At 47.2% G+C, this 27,660-nt stretch overlaps 1 protein-coding gene across 2 annotated transcripts; it reads right to left on the reverse strand.

Annotated features, from left to right (window-relative positions):
* On the reverse strand, positions 1–26,647 carry Ggt7 (gamma-glutamyltransferase 7). Of its 2 annotated transcripts, none has more exons than XM_090352209.1 (15): positions 26,440–26,647; positions 20,733–20,968; positions 20,253–20,404; positions 18,964–19,081; positions 17,825–17,892; positions 17,540–17,613; positions 17,031–17,227; positions 14,507–14,594; positions 12,743–12,870; positions 12,444–12,532; positions 10,178–10,327; positions 9,936–10,053; positions 8,838–8,975; positions 7,281–7,380; positions 1–700 (listed from the first exon to the last, which is right to left on the reverse strand). In XM_090352209.1, the coding sequence occupies exons 1-15, from the start codon at positions 26,606–26,608 to the stop codon at positions 537–539; spliced, it is 1,989 nt and encodes a 662-aa protein (XP_090208335.1). In that variant the 5' UTR covers positions 26,609–26,647; the 3' UTR covers positions 1–536. The 2 variants fall into 2 exon arrangements, with proteins under 2 accessions (XP_090208335.1, XP_090208336.1); XM_090352210.1 differs by having other exon boundaries at positions 556–700; positions 7,288–7,380.
* Positions 26,648–27,660: the final 1,013 nt, after the last annotated feature.

Raw genomic sequence — 27,660 nt, forward strand, 5'->3', positions numbered from 1 at the left:
GAGCTGGCCCCACCCCCACCCCAACCCTGGGACCCCTTAGATGCAAGATCCCTGCCTTAACCTGATGGTAAGAGAGGGTTACCACCTCCCTGTGATGGGCCATTAAAAAAAATCCTAGTCACTTAAGAAATGAGGCTGGGGACAGGAAAAGGGATCTGGAAGACAAAGGCCCAGGTCAGACCAGTCTGGAGGTGTTGGGGGTGATGAGACCCTTGAGAGGGTTTGCAAGCACATCCCTAAGCTCAGGGCCAGCATGGCTGAGAGAAGAGAAGAGAACAGACAGACAAGCAGGCAGGCAGTCTGACTCCCCAAGGTCCTGCCTGCATGGTCATGGACACTGACGTTCACCGCCATTTCCACCATCGCCTCCTGAGGGTGAACTTTCCGGATACTCTGGGATTGGGGTTTGCTAAGCATCCCCTCTAGCCCCTGATCTGGGGCATCCATGGGGTCCCCCTGAGACCAAACCTAGGAGATAGAGGGACTCTGGGAACATGCAAAGGGGGGGAGCAGAGACCCCACCCCACCCTGCTGCTCTACAGGATGGTGGCTCCAGCTGCGTCTGGGCTTCGAGGGTCCTTCACACCAATGATGAAGTTGTTGGTTCTTCGGCTGCCATGGACCCAAGATAGGACATCTACCTTCTCCACGCGGTGACCTCTGGCTTCCAGGAACTCAATCTCTTCCTCTGTGAACTCACCTGAAAACCAACCCCCAACGTACACACATTTACAGTGTGCAGAGCACTGGCTCAGGAGTCCTATAATTAAACTTGAGTCCTAATCCTGGCTGCTCCACCAAGAGAGCAGTATGACCTGGGGCAAACTGCTTTTCTTCTCTGGGGCCTCAGATATTCATGTTTAAAATGGGGATTATAAGAAAATCTGATACTTGAAGTTATCACAAGGATTAGAGGTAGTACCCAGAAAGTACTGAGTTTGGAGCCTTGCACATGGAGGTAAATAATACACAGTTATTCTGTGTGTGTGTGTATGTATGTATGTATGTATGTATGTATGCACACTGCTACTGGGGCTTGAACTCGGTCTTACACTCTCATTTAGCTTTTTCATTCAAGCTGGTGCTCTACCACTTGAGCCACTTATAGCTTTTTGCCAGCTAATGGGAGATAAGTTTCCAATTGTCAGCTTAGGTTGGCTTAGAATTTCAGGCCCCAGATCTTAGCCCCCTGAATAGCTAGAATTACAGGCATGAACCACTGGTACCGGGTTATAGTCATTCTTAATCTTAAAAAAAAAAAAAAAAGAAGTACTTGTGGTCTTTATCTCTACCCACCGAGAACTGCCATCATTATTTGCTAGGATTACTGCATTGCCCATGGACTGATCTCCCTGCTTCCAGTCTTGCCAAGACAATCCTTTAAAACCACTTGTCAGATTTCATCTCCTCCCACTCCAAATTCTCCAGCAGCTTTGATGAGTTTTAGAACAAAATTCAGTCTTACCTGCCTCTCAACATCATCTGGGTCCTAATTCCCCCTCTAAATTCTCCTCAGTTTCTTCTCTTCTCCACTCTGTTTAACTCAGTTCCAGTGCTAGCCCTCAAGTAGGCCAAACATATTTCTACTTCAGATCCTTTCCACTTGCTGTCTTTCCTCCTCCTCCTTCTCTGCATCCTCCCCTTTCTTCTTCTTTTGTGGTTCTGGGGTTTGAACTGCCCTTGCTCTTGCTAAGCAGGTACTCTACCATTTGAGTTACTCTACCAATCCCAGTGCTCCCCTTGAAAGACACAAAGCTAGCTCCCTTCTTTCATTCTACTCTTTCATCAAGTAACCTCTCGCATCTAGAATAGCAACCCATGCCATCGTTACTTTGCTTTGTGTTTTGTTGTTGTTTGTCAGTCATGAGGCTTGAGCTCAAGACCTTTGTGCTATCCCTGAGCTTTTTTCTCTCAAAGCTAGCACTCTACCACTTTGAGACACAGTGCCACTTCCAGTTTTCTGGTGGTTAGTTGAAGATAAGAGCCTCATGGACGGTCTAGCCCAGGATGACATTGAACTATGATGCTCAAATCTCAGTCTCCTGAGTTGCTAGGATTACAGGCATGAGCCACCAGCACGCAGCAGCTCTATTTTCTAGTACCTGTTTATTGATTGTATCTTTCTTCCTGTATTATAAGGGTTTGTAAATGCAGATGTGTGCCAGACCTAGGCTTGAACTAAGGGCGTGGGCATGGTCCCTGATTATTTTTTGATCAAGGCTAGCACTCTACCACTTGCACCACAGCTCCACTTCTAGCTTTTTGTTGGTTAATAGGAAATAAGGGTCTCATTGACTTGTCTGCTAGGGTTGGCTTTGAACCATGATCCTCAAATCGCAGCTTCCTATGTACAAACATGAGCCATCAGTGCCTAGCCTAGTAGAAGTTTTTTTTTGAAGGCAGAATGGTCTTGTTTGCTATTGTTCCTATTGCCTAATTCAGTTCACAGTAAAAAAAAAAATCAAGCAGATATTTGCTAAATGGTCAAACCCCTGTTTCTTGCATAAGTTCAGGTTTTCATTATCTCTTGCCTGGGCCAGATTCCTGCTGCTTCTCATTTCCTGGACTTGAATTTTACATCCTCTACGTAAAGCATAAATAGGTCATACATTTCCCCTGCGCAACTGGTTGAAGTTCATGCTTCTTAACATTGGTTTCCATAAAAATCCTTGTTAACTTAGCTGCCCATTGCTTTTCATAGATCTGATCTTTCTATTGCTAAACAGGATGATTTTAGGCAGTCAATGAGATAAAGACACATTATTGAACAACATTAAACCATCAAGTTAGAAATCGATTCCCTTCATGGTTCACATAGTTCACTTTTCTTTTTTCTTTCTTTCTTTCTTTTTTTTTTTCCCCAGTCCTGGGGCTTGAACTCAGGGCCTGGGCACTGTCACTGAGCTTCTTTTGCTCAAAGCTTGCACTCTACCACTTGAACCACAGTGTCACTTCAGCCTTTTCTGTTTATGTGGTACTGAGGAATCAAAGCCAGGGCTTCATGCATCCTAGGCAAACACTGTACCACTAAGCCACATTCCCAACCCTCGTGGTTCACTTTCAATCCTTTAGATTATTATCTGTTAGTAGAAAAAGCAGGCCTCGGGCTGGGAGTTTAGCCTAGTAGTAGAGTGCTTACCTAGCATGGATGAAGACACGGGTTCAATTCCTGGGTACCACATATGTAGAAAAATCCAGAAGTGGTGCTGTGGCTCAAGGTGTAGAGCTCTAGCCTTGAGAAAGCCCAAGACAGTGCTCATGCCCTGAATTCAAGCCAGGACTGGCAAAAAAAATCAGTTTCATCTAGAAAAGGAAATACAATCATCTCTGTTGATGTCCTGAGCATCAATTAGGTCCACTGGTGCCTAGCTTATGTTCTTAAATATATATTCCGTGAGAGACACTGTGATCACTTACCTTCAATGTTTACCCTTTCAGTAACAACAATAGGATAAGCCAAAAGCAAGAATGTAAGAAACATTTGTCTACTGTAAGAATTTGTGCTAGAGTTCTTCTTCAAACTTATGAAAAGAAAATCTACAGGTTGATTTCAGAAAATTAAAAAAGAAAAGAAAAAGCAGGCCTTGGAGCCTTTTGAAGGCAACAATAGCTAACTAAAACCTAAACATGGGGGCTAGGAGTTTGGCCTAGTGGTTAAAGTGCTTACCTAGCATGCACGAAGACCCGGGTTCGATTCCTTGGTACCACATACATAGAAAAAAAGCCAGAAGTGGTACTGAGGCTCAAGTGGTAGAGCTCTAACCTTGAGAAAGTCCAAGGACAGTGCTCAGGCCCTGAGCTTAAGCCCAGGACTGGCAAAAAAACCCAAAACAAAACAAAACAAAAACCTAAACATGGCTGATTTAAAAAAATATATCTATTTGTCATCTACTTGTGTAAAAGGATGCTAGTGGCTCACATCTATAATGCTAGCTTCTCAGTAAACTGAGATCTGAGAATTGAGGTTCAGAGCTAGCCCAGGCAGACAAATCCATGAGACTCTTACCTCCAAATAACCAGCAAAAATCTGAAAGTGGAGACATAGCTCAAGTGGGAGAGCACTAGCTATGAGAAGACAAATCAAGAGGAAAAACAAAAAAAGCAAACAACCCCACAAAGCCTGGAGTTCAAGCCCCAGGGCCAACAACAGAAACAACAAAAGTAGGTTTAAAAAAAAAAAAAAAAAAAAGAGGGCCAGGAGTTTGGCCTAGTGGTAGAGTGCTTGCCTAGCATGCACGAAGACCCGGTTCAATTCCTTGGTACCACATACATAGAAAAAAAGTCAGAAGTGGTGCTGAGGCTCAGGTGGTAGAGCTCTAGCCTTGAGAAAGTCCAAGGACAGTGCTCAGGCCCTGAGCTCAAGCCCAGGACTGGCAAAAAAAAAAAAAAAGAATCCATCATGAGCCAGGCATGCTGGCTCACGCCTATAATCCTAGCCACTCATGAGGCTGAGATCTGAGGATCAAGGCTCAAAGCCAGCCCAGGCACACAAAAGAACGTGAGACTCATCTCCTCTAGAAAACGAGTAGAGCAGTAGCCTTGAGCTGAACAGCTCAGGGACAGTGCCCAGGCTGAGTTCAAGCCCTATGACCCCCCCCCCCACACACACACACAAAAAGAAAAGAATCCATCATCTGGGCATTGGTAGCTCACATCTATAATCCTAGCTTCCCAGGAAGCTGAGATCTGAGGATTGAAGTACGAAGCCAGCCAAAGCAGGAAAACCCCATGAGACTTTTTTCTACATGTAAGCATCAAAAAGCTAGAAGAAGAGCTGTGGCTCAGGTGGTAGAGTGCTAGTCTTCCGCAAAAAAAAAAAAAAAAATGCTCAGAGGGCCAGGAGTTTGGCCTAGTGGTAGAGTCCTTGCCTAGCATGCATGAAGACCCAGGTTTGATTCCTCGGTACCACATATATAAAAAAAAAAAAAGCTGGAAGTGATACTGAGGCTCAAGTGGTAGAGCTTTAGCCTTGAGAAAGGCCAAAGACAGTGCTCAGGCCTTGAGCTCACGCCCAGAACTGGAAAAAAAAACAAAAAACAAAAAACAAAAGCTTAGAGATAGTGCCCAGGCCTTGAGTTCAAGCCCCAGTTCTAATACACACACACACACACACACACACACACACACACACACACACACACCTATTTCTAGAGATATATTATATAAGTGACACTGTAGATGGTATGTGAATGTGACACTAACATGCTCTCTAAGGGCTGAAGTTTGGGAGACAAACTTCATGGCTGCTCTCTGGGTATTTCCCAAAGCTGTTCCTTCTCTCCAGGATGCCATTTAGTGCTACATATCAAATTTCTGTTCATACTTCAAAGCCCAGCCAGTTAGTGCCTGTTAACATGAACCTTCTCAAGAACTCAGCTGGATGAACTTTCTCTTCATCAGGTCCTCATTCTTCATATCACCTAACTGTGAGCCTTTCAAGAGAGGACTAAGAGCAACCTCAGTGACAGCATGGTACCTCATATACAACAGATGCCAGCAGATATGTGTTGAGCATAATTTCATTTTAGACAGCTGTCAGGTGTGACTGTGGTCTGTGCTTCTAATAGATTCAGTTCATCCAAGGGACATCAAGCACCATGCAGGAAAACATTGAGTCTTTGCTGTCAACCAAAAGTATATTCTCATCTCAATCTATCACTTTCTGATTGACCTTTGACAAGTTTATAAGCTCAATGAGACATTTTATTTTGTATGTATTTGTGTGTGTGTGCGTGTGCGTGTGTGTGTGTGTGTGTCTATGCATGTGTTTATGTATCCCAGTAATAGGGCTTGAACCCAGAACCTGGTCTCTGTCCCTGAGCTTTTCCCCAAAAAGCTGGTGTTTTACCATTTGAGCCACACCTCCACTCTGGCTTTTGGCTGGTTCACTGGAGATAAGAGTCGCATGGACTTTCCTGGCAAGGCTGGCTTTGAATTTGGATCCTCAGATCTCAGCCTCCTGAGTAGAAGACTCAATTTTTCTTTTCCTTTCTTTTTTGCCGGTCCTGGGGCTTGAACTCAGGGAATGAGTGCTGTTCCTGAGCCTTTTTATGTTCAAGGCTAGTGTTCTGCTGCTTAAGCCTCAGTGCCACTTCTGGCTCTTTTTTGAGGAGTATATTGTGGATAAAAGTCTCATGGACTTTCCTGCCTGGGCTGGCTTCAAACTGTGATCCTCAGATCTCAGATTCCTGAGTAGCTAGGATTATAGGTGTGAGCCACTGGTACCCAGCCACACAATTTCTTTACAAGCAAAATGGCAGTAATACTGATCAGCAAAGACTGTCTCAATTAATTCTGTATCCCCTTCAGACTAAATAGAAATTGTAATAAAAACTCCTTACAGGTACATTCATGCTTTCTTATTTACAAAATGAAGCTATGTCCAAAATTAAACTCCTATTCCCAGAAGGGCCATGATCTGGCCCATGTTTGTCTTTCTAATCTCATCTCATCCTCCTTTCCCTTTATTCCTCAAAAACATCAAGCCCCACCCTGTGAGTTCTTTGCACTTGTTCCTGTAGTTTACAAAGCTCTGCCCCAGTTCTCTGCATGGTGGGTACTTTCTGACTCTTCAGATCTCTTCTTAGAAGCTACCAAAGCGAAGCCTTCCCTAATCATAGTCCATTCTATTGCATCATTCCGCTTTAAAGCTCAAACAAGCATTTCTTTTGCTAGCTCATATTTCTTTGATTATTTTCCTGCCTGCCTGTACATGCAGTATTCCCAGTTTTTAGGATATGGCTGGCACACAGTACATGTTCAATACAAACTTGAATGGACAAAGGTTTGTAGAGTGAACAACGGTATCTTATTTTACAAATGAGAAAACTGAGGCTCAGAGTTGAGATGTGGATTTCTCAAGGCCACAAAGCTAGGAAATAACAAGATGGCTCCAATTTTCCACATCTTTCATTGCTACAGATCTTTCATAGTTTGTGAGGAAAAATCGAGCTTAGACCTGTGATCTCATCTGTGCAGGAAGCATAGGTAGGATTGGGGTCTGAGAGTGGTATAGGCAAAAAGCACAGGACTCTGAAAAAATAACTGAAGCAGAAAGGCTGAAGGATATGGCTCAAATAGTAAGAATGTCTACCTAAGGCCCTGGAGTCCAAGCCATAGTACTGTTTAAATCTCCCATTTTCTCTCCCCAAACCTAAACTTTGACAAGAAGGAATCTTGTGCTGATTAAGAACAGAGGGAACCCTTGGAAGAAGCTCTTTATCTCCACCAGTCCCTGTGCTCCTCCCCCCTTCCCACATGGGAGTCTGCTCTGTACTCACTGTCCACCTGCAGGAGGTTGGACTGTAGGTCTGGGTGTAGGCGGCCTCGAGCCAGGCTGTCACTCAGGTTCCGGTTCAAGGTCAGGATATTCAGCAGAACCTGTGTGTCACCATAGGGCAGAAAAATCAAGGGTGATGGTTCAGGACTCCTCTGCATCCACTCTTGGTTCACAGAGGACAAGAGCTATGAAGGAAGCTATTCCCTATAGGAAGGACTCATCCCTCTCCGTCTCTGGGATGGAAGGAAGGGGAAAGTCTTCATGATAGCACAAGTAATGATGCAAGCACAATGCCCAAGTACAGCCCTTTTAGCCAAGATAGCCAGCCCTTCCTGGGCAGAGAGCAAACATGAGCTGTGCTATAAAGATTTGTATTTCAAATCCCCACATCATCTGTGTCATCTGAGCCTCTCAACAGTCCTGGACAAGAAGTAGGACTACGATGACTGTCTTCATTTCACAGAGGAGGAAACTAACTCACTCCACGGTTTAGAAGAAGTCAGGTAAGAGGCATCACTAGCACTCGTCTTCTTTGATCCTAGCCCAGGACTCCCCTGGCCCTCTTTTCTGGGCAGAATGAATGAGTTTAATAAGTAGGGGTGGTTTAGGGAACAATGGTTTAGGGACTTTTAGCTCAACTGTCTGTCCTGTCCGCTCTTACTACCTAAAGAACTTGACTTATTCTGTCGCTGGTGGTAGTCAAGGGGCTTGACCTTGGCCTGGAGACTGTCCCTATACTTTTCTGCTCAAGGCTACTGTTCTGTCACTTTGAGCCGTAGCACCATTTCCAGTTTTCTGGATGTTCATTAGAGATAAGATTTTCCTGCCTTGGCTAGCTTTGAACCGCAATCCTCAGATATCAGCCAGGATTATAGGTGTGATTTGACTTCTTAACCTCTCAGAACTTTAGTTTCATCATCTAGCAAATAGAAATAAGCCTTCTTCCTTGTGTTGGAGGTGGAAAGGGGTTAATATGCATAACACCTGTTCCTGTGCCACACATATCGAGAACGCTATAAATATAATTAGCTGCTATGGTGACTTCTATTTTGCAGATGAAGTACTAAAATTGTGAGAAGTCTAGTAAATTCTCCAGCATCACACAGTTGGCAATTAGCAGCACTTGGGTTGAAACCCAGGGAGTCTTAATTATAAAATTACTGTATCACCTGCCAAAATAAGTGTGCTGTAGGTCATGTGGTAGAGTGCTAGTCTTGAGCAAAAAAAGGTCAGGGATAGTACCCAGGCCCGAGTTCAAGCTCCAGGACTGGCAAAAAAAAAAAAAAAAATGATGGGGCTTGATGTGGACAGAAAAGGCAACCAGATGCTATAATACTTTTCAGTTTTACTTGTAATTTCCTCTGAATCCTGGAGGAAAAGGCTAAGAAGCTCCAGCCCATTTGTGCTGAGAACTGGCATAGCCCAAAGCATCACAGCTTATGTGTTCCCATGTTTCCATGTAAAGGATGCAAAAACAAGTAAGATATGAATGACTCCTGAAACACAGGACACAGCTTGGCTCCTGACTGCAAAAGGCCCATGATGGAAGAAAGCTCACCTGGGTCAGGCCGCTGAGACCCCGGGCAGCTCCGCTGGCTCCCAAAGCGAGGTAGGTTCCACAGAGCCCTTCTGCTGGTCGGACCACAGTGGGAAGCAGGAAAGACAATGGCCGCTTTCCTGGCTGCACTGAGTTCTCCTTTTGCCAGAGAGCAGAGATAGCAAAGAGGGTATGGAGTAGGGAGAGACAGGCAAAGAACCATCTCACTACCCTTCCCTACATCATCCTTACAGGACCACTTCAGGGGGTGGAGGTGGTGACAGTCACTTTCTGGGCAACTCTGTGGTGATGTGAAATGGAGAAGGTCCTTGGAAGGGTGGATAAGAGGGCACAGTGGTGAGTGGACACACTGAGTTATGAGGCTACTAGGGATGGTGGGGGAAGAACAGTAGAATCCCCAGTGGATTGTCTCTGTGAGTTCTTAATTTACAAGGACTTCAGATACAAGGTATAAGAGTGCTAGTCTCCTACAAAATAATTCCTAATAGCTGGCTGGCTACTGGTTGCTCACACTTGTAATTCTAGCTACTCAGAAGGCTAGGATCTAAGGATAGTAATTTGATACTAGCCTGGGTAGGAAAGTCTATGAGACTCTTATCTCCAATTAATTACCTAAAAAGCCAGAAGTAGAGCTGTGGCTCAAGTGATAGAGCATTAGCCTTGAGCACAAAAGCTAAGGGGCAGTGTCCAGAGTTCAAGCCCTAGGACCAGAGAAAAAAGAAATCCCGAAGTCTCTCCTCCCTGCTCCCTCTTGTGTGCCCAACCCATCAGTTCAACATCATGCACTCAGACCACTAGGGCTAGAAAGGACCCAGAGCATCAGTGAGGACAATTCCCTCATTGAAACTATGAAGCAACTGAGGTCCAAAGAGGGGCAAGACTCTCCCTGGGTCAGGGAGTGAGATAATGACAATGTGACAAAGGCTTTTCACACCCACCAGGCTGCATGTTCCACATCTGTCAGGGCTAGGGGTAAAACAGACATCTTATTTCCTCATGACAGAAGTTCCTCGAGCCAGTGGGGAAAGGGCAGCCATACAGCCTTACCTCCAACTTAGCCTCAGGGTTCCCTGAGGGAAAAGGGAAGCAAGATCTTACCAGGCTGGGTGCAGAGTGGTTAGCAGTCCTGTTGGGCCAAGAGAAATCCAGCATTTGGCTGTTGAGCAAGATCCCAGAGCGGGTAATGAGGCCACTGCCAAAGGGCCTGTTCAGGGAGCTGAGGGAGGAAGTGGAATCCGGTAAGCACTATGGCTTTCTTCACCTCCACTCACCCCCTCCCTCTACCTTTCTCCTGGTCCCAAGAATCTCTTGTTCCAAGTTCTAAGCCTGAGCTGACATACCTGACCATGGCCACAATAAAGTCATCAGGACCCATAATCAGCACCTGGGCTGCTGTGGGCGCCCCATCCAGCTCATAGACAGGCAGGAGAGGGGCAGGGGCTGCTTGGGAGTCATTGATGTGGCCCCGGAGGTAGGCGGCTTCTACTTTGCTGCGAAGACGAGGTGGGGGAGAACACATCAAACTCTCATTACACTCCTACCTGTAATGTTGGTCTGTGTAATTATTTGATGAAATCTGCCTTCCCCCCACTGCTAGCAGGCCTGTGAAGGGAGAAGCTCACTTACTGCTAGCACATAGGAAACACCCAGGAAATAACTGTTGAACTAAGTCAATTTATTTAGATGTGATTCAGGTTTCTGTTTTTTATCTAGAAGCAGTTTTTAATTTAACATTTAAATCATGAGTCATTTAGTTACTTGGCTTGATTCAATCGTTTCTATGAAAGTGTCTGATGCACTTCGGATGCTCTGAGAACTTATTTTGAATAAATGAGCTGGATTCATTTAACTTAATGTTTACAGTCTAAAACTAACATTTATTAAGAATTTAGTTGGAGGGGCCGGGAGTTTGGCCTAGTGGTAGAGTGCTTGCCTAGGATGCACGAAGACCTGGGTTCGATTCCTCGGTACCACATACATAGAAAAAAACCAGAAGTGGTGCTGAGGCTCAAGTGGTAGAGCCCTAGCCTTGAGAAAGTCCAAGGACAGTGCTCAGGCCCTGAGCTCAAGCCTAGGACTGGCAAAAAAAAAAAAAAAAAGAATTTAGTTGGGGCCAGGTGCTGGTGGCTCATGCCTGTAATCTTAGCTACTCAGGAGGCTGATTTGAGGATAGCAGTTCAAAGCCACCTGGGAGCCGGGCGCGATGGCTCACCCCTGTAATCCTAGCTACTCAGGAGGCTGAGATCTGAGGATCAAGGTTCAAAGCCAGCCCAGGCACAAAAGGACCTGAGTCTCTTATCTCCAATTAACCTCTAGAAAATGGGAGATGGGGCTTGGCTCAAGGGTAGGGTGGTAGCCCTGAGCTAAAGAACTCAGAGACAGTGCCAAGGCCCAGAGTTCAAGCCCCATGACCCACCAAAAAAAAAAAAAAAAAAAAAAAAGCCAACCTGGGCACTAAAGTCTGTGAGACTCTGATCTCCAATTAACCACCAGAAGACGGGAAGTGGTGCTGTAGCCCAAGTCGTAGAGTACTAGCCTTGAGCTGAAGAACTCAGACAGCACCCAGGCTCAGAATTCAAGACCCACAACCAACAAAAAAGAAAAAAAATATTTGGAGGTGGGTGCTAGTAGCTCACACTTGTAATCCTAGCTACTCAGAAGGCTATATCTAAGGATCATAGTTCAGGGCCAGTCATTCAGGAAAGTTCACCAGATTCTTATTGCCAATTAACCAGCAAAAAGCTGAAAGTAGATCTGTGGCTCAAGTGGCAGAGCGCTAGCCTTGAGCAAAAGAAAGCTCAGGAAAAAAAAAATAAGAAAGCAAGCTCAGGAGAGGAAGCCAGATCATGAAAAAGAGTTTAGTTGGGGGCCAGATGCCTGTGTCTCATACCTGTAATCCTAGCTACTTGGGAGGCCAAGACCTGAGGATAGAAAAGTCTATGAAACTATCTCCAAAACAGTGTATCTAGCAAAACAGTGTAATAGAAGTATGGTACTGGAAGTGCCGGCACTCTATCACTTGAACCACTCCATCATTTACAGCTTTTTGCTGGTTAGGTGGAGATAAGAGTCTTTCAAGCTGGGTGAGGTGGCTCATCCCTGTAATCCTAGTTTATCAGGAGGCTGAGATCTGAGGATTAGGGTTCATAGCCAGCCCAGGGAACTAAACACTAAAGTCCATGAGACTCTTATCTCCAATTAACTACCAGAAGTGGCACTATGGCTCAAGGCGTAGTCTTGAGCTAAAGAGCTCAGGGACAGCTCCCAGGCCTAGAGTTTAAGCCCTATGACCAACAGAAAAGAAAAATAAAAAAAGAAAGCAAGAAAGAAAGAGAAGAGACTAGGTTTATTGCTCTTTGATTTTTTTAACCACTCAAAAGGTAGGAATAGATATAGCCATATCAACTCATAGTGTAGGCTAAGAAGGTGACCTGTTGGCAGAGGGTCTCAGGCTTATATTGTGATTTAGGATTCAGTTGAAATAGACCTGGGATTCGCCAGATTTTCACATGATCCTTTCTTCCCCCCACCCCACCATACATACCCCATTATATCCAAGATACTTCCTCCCCAGCTCCACCTCCCCAAGACTTTCCCAGGACCCACCTGAGCATGTCATCCATGCTCTCCGTGATTGTAGAATCATAGACAGGATCTCCCAATCTGCTGGCCAGGGCTAATGCGATCTTCAGGGTCTGTAAATAGAGGAGGGGTATGGAAGAGGGTGCTAAGCTGATCCTAGCCACCGCATTTAAGAGGATCTTGGATCTTGGTGTGGCAAAAAAAGAAAACAACAACAATGAAAACCCAAACCCACACCCACAGAGGTGTTTTAGTACTGCCCTAAGATAGTACCCCATTCCTAATATCCCTAAATCTTGAAGATGGTGAGGGGTTAGCCTTACCTCTGCCACCCAGTGAAGCGCCTGCTCTCGGGGTACCAGGCTGGTGAGATTGAAGCCCTCAAGGATGTTGAGAGCACTGATGAGAGCAGGGCCTGTGTGCGGGGGTGGGGGACTGAGAACCAGGTGGCCTGAAAGGACAGAAAATGACCAGATGGCAGGGAAGGGGTCAAGTCGTCTTCACACCCCTCATCCCATCTGCACCACTCACCATCACACACAGAGACCACTGCACTGAACCCCCTCATCAGATGGAAAAATGGAAACACTGTCATGCAAAGGGACACGTTTACATGCCAAGTCAAAGGTGACTCAGACTCAGAGATCTGGTCTTCAATTTCCTCTGTCATAGGAGAAAACTAAGGATTAGGAGACTGTGGCTTGTTGAGAGTCACATTTTAGGCCACTGGCAGAGTAGAGACAGGAGACCAAATACCCAGATTCCTCAGACCCTCTATCCAGAGCCTCTAAAGGTACCATTCAATGTGACACTTCTTAGAAGTTATTAGATGTGTGGACATCAAGGAATAATAATGTCTAACACATACCACCAATATGAACTCCTTGACTAATTAAATCCACCTACAATTATAACTTTCTTCTATACATATAGAAACTCTCACAGAGAGACAACTGGTCCAAAGTTATAGGGGACCAGAGGGGCCCAGAGCACTCAAAATACTGGCATTGTTGAAGAGGCCAGGCTGGGGAGGAAAAAAGGGAAATCAAGTACACATTTGGTGCCCACAGTGGCCCATGGGTGCTCTGAGATGAGGACACTTCTCTCCCCATTTTAAGGAGAGAACCAAGGTTTAGAGTGAGAATTGACTTGTTCAAGGAGTTTGGTCTTACAATTCTTTTTGTTTTTTTTTTTTTTTTTTTTTTTGCCAGTCCTGGGACATGAAATCAGGGCCTGAACACTGTTCTTGGGCTTTCTCAAGGCTAGAGCTCTACCACTTGAGCCACAGCCACAGCACCATTCCAGATTTTTTCTATGTATATGGTACTGAGGAATCGAACCCGGGTCTTCATGCATGCTAGGCAAGCACTCTACTGCTAGGCAAGTACTCTACCACTAGGCCAAACTCCCAGCCGCTCTTATAATTCTTTTTTTTTTTTTTTTTTTGGCTAGTCGTGGGCTTGAGCTCAGGGCCTGAGCACTGTCCTTGGACTTTCCCAAGGTTAGAGCTCTACCACTTGAGCCTCAACACCATTTCTGGCTTTTTTTCTATGTATGTGGTACCGAGGAATCGAACCCGGGTCTTCGTGCATGCTAGGCAAGCACTCTACCACTAGGCCAAACTCCCGGCCCCACTCTTATAATTCTTTATAGGAATTATAGAATGGTAAGGAGGGGAGCTGGGGTACACAGACTCCAAGTCAAAACCTATGAGGATTAGATTAGCTATATAGACTCTAGATTCAATCCCTGGTGGGCGTGCACACGCGCATGCACACACACACAAATGCACACAAAACCTGGGATGGGAGGGGAGCAGGAGAAGAAAAATAAAACCTATGACAAGGACCTCTACTTGTAAAGTCTGAGCCTTTGGCTCAACCTGCTCATCACCTATATTCTAAATATTTAGGGCTACTTCACAAAGTAGGCTGGATCTATCTTGCTTCAACAGTTGGCTGCTTAGCAGCTCACTGTCTTGGTTTCTCTTCTATGAAATCAAGAGGAGTCTGCAGGTCAAAAAGATGTGGCCATGGGCTGGGAAGCTTCTTCTGAGTGGGGCCCCTGGGAGCTGGGAGAGAGGTCACCTCTGTACACGCCACACACAGGCTTCTCCACAAGAACACTGTAGTTGCTGAAGTCCTCTTCAGTTAGGACACCCCCTGCGTGCTGAGCCTAGAAGTAAAAAAGTGACCACCCATTACTATGAGCGCACGGGCTTGTCCTGTGATACATATCTGGATGACAGACATATGAGCTGTTAAAGAAACGTGTGCCTTCTGCAACAACCAACTGTCTTGGCCTTTAGGGAGCCTGCCAACCTTATGTACCACAAGAGAAAGAAAGGGAAAACAGCATTTGTCTTGAAAATATCAAAACTGACTTCTGCCTCTCATCATAATGAAGAAAGCCACTAAAATGGTGATGTTGCTCAATGGTAGAAAATTTGTCTAGCCTAAGTTCTATGAGTTTCTGAGTTCCATTCACAGCACTGCAAAAATAAGAAAGGAAGGAAGAAAGAGGGAGGGAGGGAGGGAGGGAGAGAGGAAGGGACAGGGAGGGAAGGAAGAAGGGCTCTGGTGGGGTAGCTCATGCAACCTGTAATCCTAGCTACTTGGGAGTCTGAGATCAGAGGATCATGGCTCAAAGCCAGCATATGCAGACTATGGGACTTTTACCTCCATTTAACCACCACAAAAGCCAGAAGTAAAGCTGTGGCTCAAGAGGCGGAGTACTAGCCTTCAGCAAAAAAGCTCAGGGGCAGTGCCCAGGCCCTGAGTTCAAGCATCAGAACTGGCCAAAAAAAAAAAATACCACTTTAAATGACTCTTAATGGACATAACTGAACAGTTGTTTTTGCTGGTCCTGTTTTTGTTTTTTCTGTACCTTTTAGTACTTGAGACCTTTGACTTCTTTACCCTTATAGAATTACACATTGAGCTGGGCACTGGTAGCTCATGCCTATAATCCTAGCTACTCAGGAGGCTGAGATATGAGGATTTCAGTTTGAAGCCAGTTCGGGCAGAAAGTTCATGAAAATTCTTTTTTTTTTTTTTTTTTTTTTTTTGCCAGTCCTGGGCTTGAGCTCAGGGCCTGAGCACTGTCCTTGGACTTTCTCAAGGCTAGAGCTCTACCACTTGAACCTCAGCACCACTTCTGGCTTTTATCTATGTATGTGGTACCGAGGAATCGAACCCGGGTCTTCATGCATGCTAGGCAAGCACTTTAACCACTAGGCCAAACTCCCGGCCCCGTTCATGAAAATTCTTATCTCTAATAAACTACTTGGAAAAAATTGCCAGAAGTGGCACTGTGGCTCAAGTGGCAGAGTACTAATTTTGGACAAAAGAAGCTTAGGGATAGCTCCCAAGCTCTGAGCTCAAGCCCCAAGACCAACACAAGAAAAACAACTACCACTACACATTGAATTTCTTGGCTAGTAAATGGCCTTTTTTTTCTGGCAAATTAATCCACTCACTTTTTTTTTCCCTTTTAAAATTCTGATGGTCTTTCCTATTCCAAGTGGCAGCACATGATCCAGGCCTGGCTAATCAGAACTTTTCTTTCTGTGCTGTGATGACTGGCTTACTAATAGTCATGAGACCTTTGACAACCCAGTAAGACACAACCTTAAAGCTTTTGCTAGAATCCTAACAATGACCATTGCTCTTTCTTTGGAATAGCTTGTTGGAAGAATGGCCTGCAACAGTCTGGTAGAGCAGATACAGCAGGGATCTAAGAGTGAATCGGAAGGGTAGTAGGAGTAGAAGTAGGGAGGGGGAGAGAGAAAAAGAAACTTAATGATGTGGTTCCAGCAGAACCTAAACGAGCAGAGTGGACTTTCTGGGTAAGCCTATTTGGGATGAGATTCTATCACAACATCCTAATTTCCAGTATGCAGTATGGGATCTGCACAGAATAGGCTCTCCATGAATGAATGATGAATGACACACCGAGGTTAAATAAACATCTATTTAAATAAACACCTCTACTGCATAATTGAGAGAACCACTGAGTTGTACCTAGCCTTTTCTTTTTTTTAATTTTTAAATTGTTATTATAAAGGTGATATACAGAGAGGTTACAGTGACAGAAGTCAGGTGAAAAGTACATTTCTTTTTGGACAATGTCCTCCCTTCCTTTGCTCTCTCCCAGTTTTTCTCTCCCACCCCACCCATTTTCAACACAGTGTCTAGTGAGTACCACTTGCTGCATTTGTTCATCCTCTGTCCCTCCATTTCTGTGCCCCACCCCTTTTCTTGAACATACACACTAAGAGTTTGAAGTTACTGACAAGAATTCTCAAAATTCATCACTAGCTCAGCCTAAGTCTCTTGGGGATTGGGTAATGACCTCCCTGTCAATCTCTTCAGTCCTGACTGTTCATTACTGAGGAAGTTTTTGTCCCTCCTCTGTCCTTAGGAAACTGTCTGTAACACTTACTAGTCTCACTTCTACCACCTGAGGTTAATTTTAGGTTTTCTACAATTTCAAACATATCTGATCAGAAAACTATATAAAGAAAGGCAGGGAAGGAAGGGGGAAGAAGGCATCCTGGCAGCAGGATTTTAGGGGCATACCCTCACACACACACCCCACCTTCATACTTACCTCAACCACCATCTCCAGGGTGAGGTTGCCACCATTGTAGAAAGCAGCGGGGCCAGAAGTGCCAAGTGCCTTCAGCACCTCAGCCAGGTCAGGCCTCCGCAGCAAGGAGCCAGGCAGTGGTGGGTGTCCCAATGGTAGAAATGTCTCCAAGAAGCGCTCAGATGCATTGGGCGGCAGCTGTTCAGCCAAGGCGCGAGCTGGGGGCAGGGACGGCAAGCTGGGTGGTATGGTACATGGGACGAGCCCAGATGACCAAGATGTCCAATAGATGGGATGGACGAAGGATGAAGGACCAGTCCTAAGTGTTCTGCCCCCCACCAGAGGCCTATTACAGGGGAGGCAGGGATGCCTCCCTCATTTGAGGCTGCCTCCAAGTAAAGGTGGAACAGGGAAGAGAAGTCTGAGGAGCAATCTGGTAGGAAAGTCCTTTCTGGCTTGGGTCCAAATCTCAAAGGATTCCCCCTTCCATCAACCTTAGGCCTTCACCCCCAAGCCCACACCCCACTGACCTAGATCATGGGTCACGTTGAAGCCTTCTTGGGCCACAGCTGCTGCGAAGGCCAGGACTTGAGACCATGGCAGCCTGAGGGGGCCGGAGAGCAGGGGGTGGAGAAGGTCCTGGGGGGAGGAGGAGGGGTCCTGGGGGAAGGGGGGTTCCTAGGAAGGAGAGTCCTGGCAAGGGAAGGGGATATTAGGAGGGGAAGTTGGGAAGGAAATATCGAGGAGGGTAGGAGAAGGCCACCCAAGGAGAGATGCAGGCAAGGGGCCCGTGGTCCCCAAGGGGAAGTCTTTACCTGCCATAGAGCTGATGAGCTTCATGTAGCCCTTTCACCACTCCGGGTACCCCCACCAAGAGCCCAGGCTGGGCGAGGCGGGCAGGCGAGGGAGAGAGGAGACCAGGTCACTGGAAGGGGGGGGCTGGGCTGAACTCCGCAGAGCCCCAAGCCAGGGATGGCTGGCACAGGGGAGAGACACAGGCCAAGTATCCCAGGGGATGGACAAGTTTTCCTGGGCAGGTATCCCCCCATTTCTCTCACTTCCTCCATACAAACGAGAAAGGCCTTTGTCTACCATACTTGAGAGACAGAATGAATCAAGCAAATCCTTTCAAGAGCTAGTTTAAAAAGAAATCTGTCACACTGAATAATAGGTAGCCTTGCTTTCTGAAATGGCAGACAAGGGACCTTCCTTTAACCAATTCAGTTTTATACCACCACCATCACTCTGAGCTGTGAGAACTCAGAATGTGTGGGCTCTTGCTCCTGCACTTAACTATCTCATTTTCTGTTATTTTAGTTCCTTTTTGGCTTTCAGCCAATTGTGGATTTTCCTCTAGCAGTTTTCTCTACTCATAAGCTGCTAAGGTTAGAGTCATCAGGCGCAGATGACTGCAGCAAGTATATGGCATCTCGAGGACTCAGTGAGCTTTCACTTCCTTCCTTTGTTCCACATAGGGAAAACTATCAGAAAAGTAAGATGTCACAGTATTATCTTTTTATCCATTGTCTGGTTTTTTTATCATTATTATTATGATGATGCCAGTACTAGAACTTGGATTCATGGCTCGGGTATTGTTCCTTAGCTTTTTTGCTCAAGGCTAGTGCTCTACATTTGAGCCATAGCTCCACTTCTGGCTTTCAGGTACCAAGAGTCCTGCCTGGGCTGGCTTCAAACTTCAATTCTCAGATCTCAACTTTCTGACTAGCTAGGATTGTAAGTGTGAGCCACAGGTGCTGGTGTTCTTCATGTTTTTACTTTGGAGCAGAGAGGAGCTGTCTTCCTATAGCCTCAGAACATTCTGTTCTCTCTTCCCCATAGCCCCATAATAGATATTCAGTGAATTCACACTTTGATTAACAAAAAGGCAGAGAAAGAGGGTGCCTCTTGCCATTCTGCTCCCCCCTGAGCCCACTCCTCTCACCAGGGTCCCCACCTTGGTCTCCCAGGATCTCTGCAGGGCCTCTTCTCTGAGGGACCCTGGTGCAGTCTCCCGGAAATCAATTAGGTGGCTCTCATTTCGTCGGATGTCATGTACCAGCATCACACCTCCACTGGAAGAGACACAGATAATAACATGCCAACCCCCTGAATGATTAAGCTGCCTCCTCTCAGTCCCCTGTAGTGAGGGTTGGAGGCTGGAACCCCCCTCCCACATCTTCCTACCATGGGTGAAATCAAGGAGGTAAGGTACAGGACCCAGGTTACTGGAGACTTTAATCCCTGAATAGGGAAAGCCCAGGGACTGGAAGAGCAGGATGTTCTGCCTTCCCACCCCACACCCCCATGCCAGACCAGATCAGTATCCTTGCCAGCTTCCTGCACCTGACTACTTGGTATGCCTCCTACCCCTCCCCCAGGACTGGATTATGTAAGGATAGATTGGGTAAAGCCAAAATGGGAATTTTTTTGGTAGAGCCTGGAGGGCTGGTTTTGCAGGAATCAAGATATGGATTTTAACTTGTTCTTTTTCTGAGTCTTACGTATGTCCTGAGATGAGAGTTGCAAATGTAAATGTCTACAGCCAAGCAGCAAACTCGACAAAGGCTGATCGCTGAATGGTAGAGTAGTGGGAAATATGGACAAATGGACAACACCTGCCTCAGCTTTGGGAAGAAGCTTCATAATTGTAATCAGGAAAGAATGTGCGATCTGTGTTACCAGAACTCCTGATTTCTCAAGAGATGGAAATCTGGGATTTTATGAAAACTCCTCAGTCTTTTAACAATAGCAAACAATTAAAAAATATTTTTTAGGTGTGCCAAACAAACCAGTCTGTGTGCTGGAGATATGGATCATGAACAAGCAGTTTGTAAACTCAGTTTTAAGAGTGCTTAGGCTGGAGTGTATTTTTGGAGGACAAAGTCTCCATAGCTGTCATTAGATTTATATAGATCTACGAACTTAAACGTTGAAGCCTCACTGCCCCATATGCCGACAGTATACTTCACTGTCTACTTCACTTCATAGTCTACACATTTCCTTGGCGTGGGGAAGAAAAAGTTTGTGAAGACAGCTCCATATTTTCCACATGGTAGCTTTGCTTTCTGAAATCATCCAAGGGGAAAAGAAGTAAAATTAGGTAGAGATAGAGAAAATTCAAGAGGTTGGGGGCACAGTTTCTCCTCTACCTGGGAGGCCTCTCCATCCTCACACAGGAGGCCTTACAGACTAGGAGACCCTGCGGAAACCCGACCTCCACTGGGTTCTTACCCAGCTCCTTACCCGCCCAGGCCAGAACTGTGTGGAGCCACAATCCCCAAACACAAGGCTGCTGCCACAGCGGCATCCACAGAAGAACCCTGTTTACTGAGCACCTCCAAGCCCAGCGCTGTGCAGCGGGTGGCATCAGTCACCACAGCTCCCTGCTGGAAGATCTGAAAGGCGAGAGGGGACTCTTAGGGACAGGAGGGGGCCCCTGGCCTCTTTAAAGCTGCCGCCACTATCCCTAGAACCTCCAGGGGACGGGACGCAAGCCTTTCCCTCTTGTCCCCTTGGCTCTCCCCCTGGAGCTGGCCTCCTTTACCTACCTGATGGACCCTCTCGTCTCTCACCTGCCCCAGAGCCCTTCCCTTCAGGACTTAGCTGTCCCAGGCCAATCACCCCTTCCCATTTCTTCCCAACCATTGCCCAGTGGCCACGACGCCCCCAGGCCTTTCTTCATCCACTCCTCCCCAGTTCCTGCCCATCTGCCCCCCCCCGCACCTGGGGGTCCCCGAAGTAGATCTGCATGACCAGCGCCACGGTGACCCCCGTGGCGAAGGTGAGGCAGGCCGTGACGATGACCGTGAGCCCGTCCTGGCGGCAGGAGCACTCGGACGCGGCGGCGGAGAACGGGTCCTTGCGCGTCTCTCGCAGCGGTGACCCGTCCTGGCTGCCCATTTCCGACGAGGAGGACGGCAGCCGCTGCAGCCTCGCCGACTTCAGGAAGGAGTCCGGGTCTGCAGGGGGGAGGGGGGGCCGGAGTGGGCGCCTCCTACCTGGTCCTGGGGCGGAGCGCCGGCTCGACCACGCCCCGCCGCCCGCCCCTGCCACACCAGCCCCACCCGCCAGCCCGGCTCACTGGGCACACACCCCACCCACCGGCCCAGGCTGGAAAGAAACAGGGACACCCCGTCCCCGCCCCCCCAAGTGAGCAACCGAAAGGCTGGATTCCAGTCTGTGGCTGATACCAAGCCCACATTTCCTGGGATCAGGCCACGGGGCTGAGGAAAGCGGAGCGAGGTGTAGCTCTTCTTGGTAACCAGATCCTGTGGAGACTCAACTTTCTGTGCCAGGACGCAGCTTCCAAACAGGACTCTGGCCTCCAACCTTGCTCCATTCATCCATTCATCCAACAAAATAGAAAAGCCTATTGTGTCTAGACCTGTGCTAGATGGGTAGTTCCTGCCCTCGTGCAGTTCATGAAAGCAAATGAAGAAAGGAGTATATAATTACAAGTTGTGGCAGGTGATAAGACAAAAAAAAAAAAAAGAAAGAAAAGAAAAGAGGGTAGTATAGTGCCACACAGTGGCGATTCACATCTCTAGTCCTAGCTACTTGAGGGTGAGATCTTGAGGATCCTGGTTCTAAGCCAAGTCTGGCTTAGAAAAGTTTACAAGACTCTTACCTCCAGTTAATCAGCAAAAAGCCAGAAGGGAAGCTGAGTCTTATGTGACAGAGTCTAGCCTTGGGTAAAGTAGCCAAGCAAGCAAGCATGCATACGCGCACACACACACACAAAGAGAGGATAAAATGAATAGAGAATGGCTGCTTGCAGGGAGAAATTAGGAAGGCCTCATTGAGGAAGTGACATTTGAGCTGCAAACTGAAGCCGAAGGACCTAGCCACAGATTAAGTAAGGAGTGTAGATGTGGAAAGTATATGCAAAATGTTCCAGGGAGAGGGAGGAAACAGTAGAAAGGCCCTAATGTGGGAATAAGTTTGGCACATTAGAAAGAAATAATCAGCCAGGCTCCAGGTAGCTTGTGCCTGTCATCCTAGTTACTCAAGAAACTGAAAGCTGAGGATCACAGTTCAAAGCCAGCCTGGGCAGATAAGTCTGTAAGATCATTGGCAATAAATGGCTAAGAAAGTTTGGAAGTGGAGCTGAGCTTTTGCTCAAGTGGTAGAGTGCTAGCCTTGAGCAAAAGAAGCTCAGGGACAGTGCCCAGGGTCTGAGTTCAAGCCCCAGGACCAGCATACACACACACACACACACACACACACACACACACACACACACACAGCTCTAGGCACTGGTGGCTCACACCTATAATCCTAGCTATTCAGGAGGCTGAAATCTGAGGATCATGTTTCAAAGCAGGCCATGCAGGAAAGTACATGAAATTCTTATCTCTAATTAAGCACTCTTCCAAAAAAAAAATTCCAGAAGTAGAGCTGTGGCCCAAGTGGTAGAGCATTAGCATCGAACAAAAATTACTCAGGTAAAGTGTCTAGGCCCTAAGTTCAACCACAGGACCAGCACAAAAAAAAAAAAAAGAAAAAAAAGAAAAGAAAAAAGAAAGAAAGAAAAAAAGAAATAAAATCAAGATTGGTGGCTCTGATATAGCAGGAAAGGAAAAAGATGGAGGCTAGACTTCATTCCCTGGACCCTAGGAGCCTTCTGAAAAGCTTGGCTTTTACCAAGACATCACTCCCACCACAGCTTTAAGCAAGATCATAAAGCCATCTGTTTTGTGTTTCTCTCACTGCTGTCTAGAGAAGACATTGGAAGAATTCTTTTTTTTTTGGTGGGTCATGGGGCTTGAACTCTGGGCCTGGGTGCTGTCCCTGAGCTCTTCAGCTCAAGACTGCCACCCTACCCCTAAGCCACAGCTTAATCTAGTGATTAATTGGAGATAAGAGTTTCATGTTCTTTAGTACCTGGGGTGGCTTTGAACCACAATCCTCAGATCTCAGCCTCCTGAGTAGCTAGGATTACAGGCGTGAACCACTATGCCCGGCTCACTTTTTAAAAATTTTTTTTCTTGCCAGTCCTGGGGTTTGAATTCAGGGCCTGAGCACTGTCCTTGGACTTTCTCAAGGCTAGAACTCTATCACTTGAACCATAGCACCACTTCCAGCTTTTTCTATGTATGTGGTACCCAGGAAATTGAAGCCGGGTCTTTGTGCATGCTAGGCAAGCACTCTACCACTAGGCCAAACTCCCAGCCCCTGCATTTGCTTGTTTAAAAAGCTTATATTCTGTGAATCTCCCTCATTTAGCCATGCTTGCCTATAACCCTTACTACCAGAGTCTATAAACGAAATTAGAATTCAGTCAACCAAGATATATTAAATACCCATGAAAATAGAACTCTTCTTGGCCCTTAGAAGTACCAAAAGATGTTCAAGAAAAAGTTGTGAACTTTGATTTATTAGCGTTGATCATAAACAAGTCCTTTTGAATATAGTCCTTCGCTGAAGGGTTCCTATGACATTATGATAGGCCCCACCTTTTCTACTTTACAGATGAGTATACGGAGCCTGGGAAATGCAATGTGCCTGTCTGAAGTACAACAAGGACAAGTGGGAATCTCAAGAGTCAGTTGAAGTAATTGAAAGCCCCTTTTCCTTGTTCCGGGTGACACTAGGAGCTATTTCTATCTTCAAAAATGAACCTTGCAAGTTAACTTTAGTTATTTCTAGGCACTTCTTCATTTAGATCCAAGGACTCAGGAGAAGATGATATGACCCTATCACAACTGGTTCTATTTAAGGCTATCTTGGATAGTGGTAGAGTGCTTGCCTATCACCCATGAGGCCCTGGGTTTGATTCCTCAATCCCACATAATTTTTTAAAAAAAGATTCTATACAACCAGTCCATCATTGAGTTATTCATTTATTCAGCAAAAGTATTTACAGGGGAAAAATACTGAATGCTTATTATTTACAGTATAATAATACTACCATTGATTTCACTGACATATAAGAATAACAACAGGCTAGGTGCCAGTGGCTCACACCTGTAATCCTAACTATTCAGGCAGCTGAGACTTGAGGATTTTGGTTTGAAGCCAGCCCAGGCAGGAAAGCCTTTGAGACTCTATAATTTTTTGCCAGTCCTGGGGCTTGAACTCAGGGCCTGACAACTGTCCTTGGGCTTTCCTCAAGGTAAGTGCTCTACTACTTGAGCCAAGCTCCACTTCAGGCTTTTTTCTATGTACGTGGTATGGAGGAATTGAACCCTGGTCTTCGTGCATGCTAAGCAAGCACTCTAGCACTAGGCCAAACTCCCAACCCTCATTGAGATTCTTATCTGCAATTAATCACAGAAAAAGCAGGAAGTGGTACTGTGGCTCAAGAGTACTAACCTTGAGCAAAAGCTGCTCAAAGACAGTGCCCAGATCCAGAATTTAAGCCAAGGACCAGTAGTAGTAGAAGTAGTAGTAATACACTGGGAAAAAGTTAGTTTGCAGCTGGAAGAAACAAGTCTTTTGACAGAAAAATGATGAGTCTAATTTTGACTATTCTGAATTGGTGGGGCCCTAGGAATAGCTGCAGGGAGGCAGCTGGCACTAAAGGTCCTTACTAAGAATATAGGGCAGTACCACTAGGTGGCACTGTTAGCTTGAGAATCTAGAAGGCCTCTCAGCCATCAGGCTAGACTAAGGGGGCTTGGACCAGAAGGGCCTTGGAACATAGAAGCAGAGGTAGGTGACATGGCACTGAAACATATACCAATAGGATGGAAAGGTCGTTGGAACGCTTGCCTTGGAACAAAGTAAATCCCTGAGAATCTTGGAGTTCTGTATTAAGTTCCAAGATGCTCAGGTGACCAGGGTCTCTGCTGGATTTCTATACACTTGAGGGCAGAGTCTGGTGAATCCCTTAAGGTATTTCCTGAGGGTTTGGAACTCCTTTCCCTGCCATTCTTTTTTTTTTTTTTTAATTACTCAAGAACGATTTCACCAAGTGTCCAACTCTGTGCTGGAGGCTACAGAAATGATAATAAAATAGTCATTGTTCCTGCCCTTCTGGGGCTAATCACATCACTGTGTAAATACATCAAACCAAGTTTTTATAGGTGCTGTGACATTTATAGGCGAGCTGGGGGAAAAAAAAACATATTAAGGGAACCCAATTTCTAGGTTAGGAGAGAAAAGCAATCTTCCACGCTGGAAGAGAAAATGAAGGCCCAGTGTAGGTCCTACTGTAGCACAGTGAGTCAGGAAATGCTAGAACCAGAAGCATCATTCCTGACCTTTGAATAAAAGTCCTGGCTTCAGGCTGGTATCCAACAAGGACACTTCATCCTCTCCCTGCTACCTCCTGACTCCAAGTCCACTCCCCCTAGAAAAGAATCTTTGATCTGCCACCCTGACATTTGTGACCCCAAAGCATCCATTCTCCATACTCATCATTCCCTCATCTTCATCCCAGGTAAAGTCTAGCCAGCTTAGACTTAGGATACTAGCCAGGGCCAGTGAGCCAGAAAGTTGTAAATGGGAAGGAAAATTGGGAGCTGTCAGTCTGGAAGCAACTATGGAAGAGCCAGGCCAGAGAGAGTTGGGCCAGAGAAGCAGCATCTGCCAGGCTGGTAAGCGATGGGGCTCCAGTGCAAGCACTGGGAGGAAGAGTCAGGCAGAAGGATGCTCTAATGCCAGGAAGTGACGTTTAGAGAAAGCTTGGGGATGGAGGATGAAGCATGGAGGTGAACAGACAGCTGAGCCATATGGAGAGAAAAGAGCACTTAGGGAAGGAATGCTCTTGGCCCCAGCCCTTTCCCAAACCTGTCTCTCCCCCATGCGCTCCCCCTTTTCAGGGCCTGCACAGAAGGCAGAGAACACAGTAAAAATTGGAGACTGCTTCCTGGGATCCAGGTTATCTTACTAAAATTCCAGCCAGTTCCATGGCTCCGGGAGGACCGACTAATTCCCAGGACAGCAGAGGCACTCTGGTCCCCAAGGACTTTGAGAGGTCATACCGTCCATCCCCCTGTTCCCCGGCACCCAGCACTCCCGGCAGATGGGGAATCATCCTGTCTCTCCTCATCCCGGCGTTCTCAGCTTCTCCTCAGAGGCTGTTTTCGCACCCCGTCCCTGACTGTGAAGAAGTTCTTGTTTAAGACCTACCCGCTCTCCTTCCTGCTGCAGTCTCTGACTGGGTTTTCTCCCGACCCTGTCCTCTGTGGCTAGGGAAGAGCCTTTCCCGGGTGACCACGAAGACCCCTCGGGATCTCCCGACGGCATTCCTTCCTAAGGAGGAATCCCAGGTCCCCCTACCGCAGTGCCTGGCATGCCTCCCGTGTCGCATCCGACCCTCCCGGGTGGGCAGGCGCCCCCTTCCCCTCCAGGTAATTCACAGGCGAGGGAGGGGGGGGCGGAATGAATGGAGGAGGTGGAGGCCGAGGGAGGATGCAGGGCGGCACGGGGCCCGGAGGACCGGGGAGCCTCCGGGCGGGGCAGGGACGGCGCCGGAGGGCCTCACCGGTGTCGGGGTCTCCCAGGAAGGCGTCCTCGTCCTTGCGGCCCCGCAGCGGGGCGGCGGGCGCCGGCTCATCCTCCGGCAGTCGCGGGAAGCTGGTGATGCTCATGTAATCCACCGGCGAGTAGGCGCCCAGGGCACTCTCCTGGCTGGCTTCGTTCTCCGCCGCCATCCTCGCCCGCACCCCCCCCTCCAGCAGCGCAGCGCCTGCCGGAAGTGGCAGCGGCGGCGGGGGTGGGGGTGCGAGGGTGGAGGGCGGGGACTGAGCTCCCGGGCAGCCGGGAGGGGGCGCCCCCATCCTCGGCTGTGTCCGGGTCTGACGCGACCCCGCCGGCTCCCCGCCGCCAGCCCGCAGCGGGCGCGCAGGTGCGGGAGGATGCGAGCCGGGAGGGGGGCGCGGGAGGGGGCGGGCGGGGGCGGGCGCGCGGCTCCCGGCTCCGGGCTCCGCTCGCAAGCCGGTCACGTCTCCCTACAGATCCAGACTGCTTCTTGGGACCACCGACCCTCTCGCTGACTCCAGATCCTCGGCGTCACCCCAAACTCTCAGACCCCAGGCCTCTTGGATTCCAAGATCTTCTTCCTTCTCTCTCAGAGTCCGCCTCCCACTCCAGTCCTCTTTTCGATTTCAGACTCTTCAAGGTTGTCGGTGGCTCACACCTGTAATCCTGGCAACGCAGGAAACTTGAGTTCCACGTTTGAAGCCAGCCTGGGCAGAAAAAAGTCTGTAAGCCTTTTACCTCCACTTAACCAGGAAAAAAAAAGCCAGAAGTGGAAGTATGGCTCAAGTGGCAGAGTGCCAGCCTTGAGTGCAAAAGCTAAGGGACCACCTTTACCCAACCCCTAGACCCCTTTTAAAACTCCAGCCGCTGGGGCTGAGAACATGGCTTGGTGATAGAGGGCTTGCCTAGCATGCATGAAGCCCCTGGTTTGAGTCCTCAGTGCCACGCACACAGAAAAAAAAAAAGCCAGAAGTGACCTGTGGCTTGAGCAAAAGAAGTGCAGGGACAGTGCTCAGGTCCTGAATTCAAGCCCTAGGACTGACAAAAAAAAAAAAAAAAAAACCCAACAATAACAAAACTCCAGCCACTACTTCAATGGTCTGCATTTTTTTCACCCACAGATCCCCTCCTTAAACAGCAAACTGCTCTTCTGACCTCAGATCCTTTCCTGTATGTCTCAGACTCCTCTTCCAACTTCAATCCCTTCTGGAGCCCAGCCACTCCC

Source organism: Megascapheus bottae, chromosome 18, assembly GCF_031878675.1.
Source record: "Megascapheus bottae isolate mThoBot1 chromosome 18, mThoBot2.hap1, whole genome shotgun sequence".
NCBI classification, from domain to species: Eukaryota; Metazoa; Chordata; class Mammalia; order Rodentia; family Geomyidae; genus Megascapheus; species Megascapheus bottae.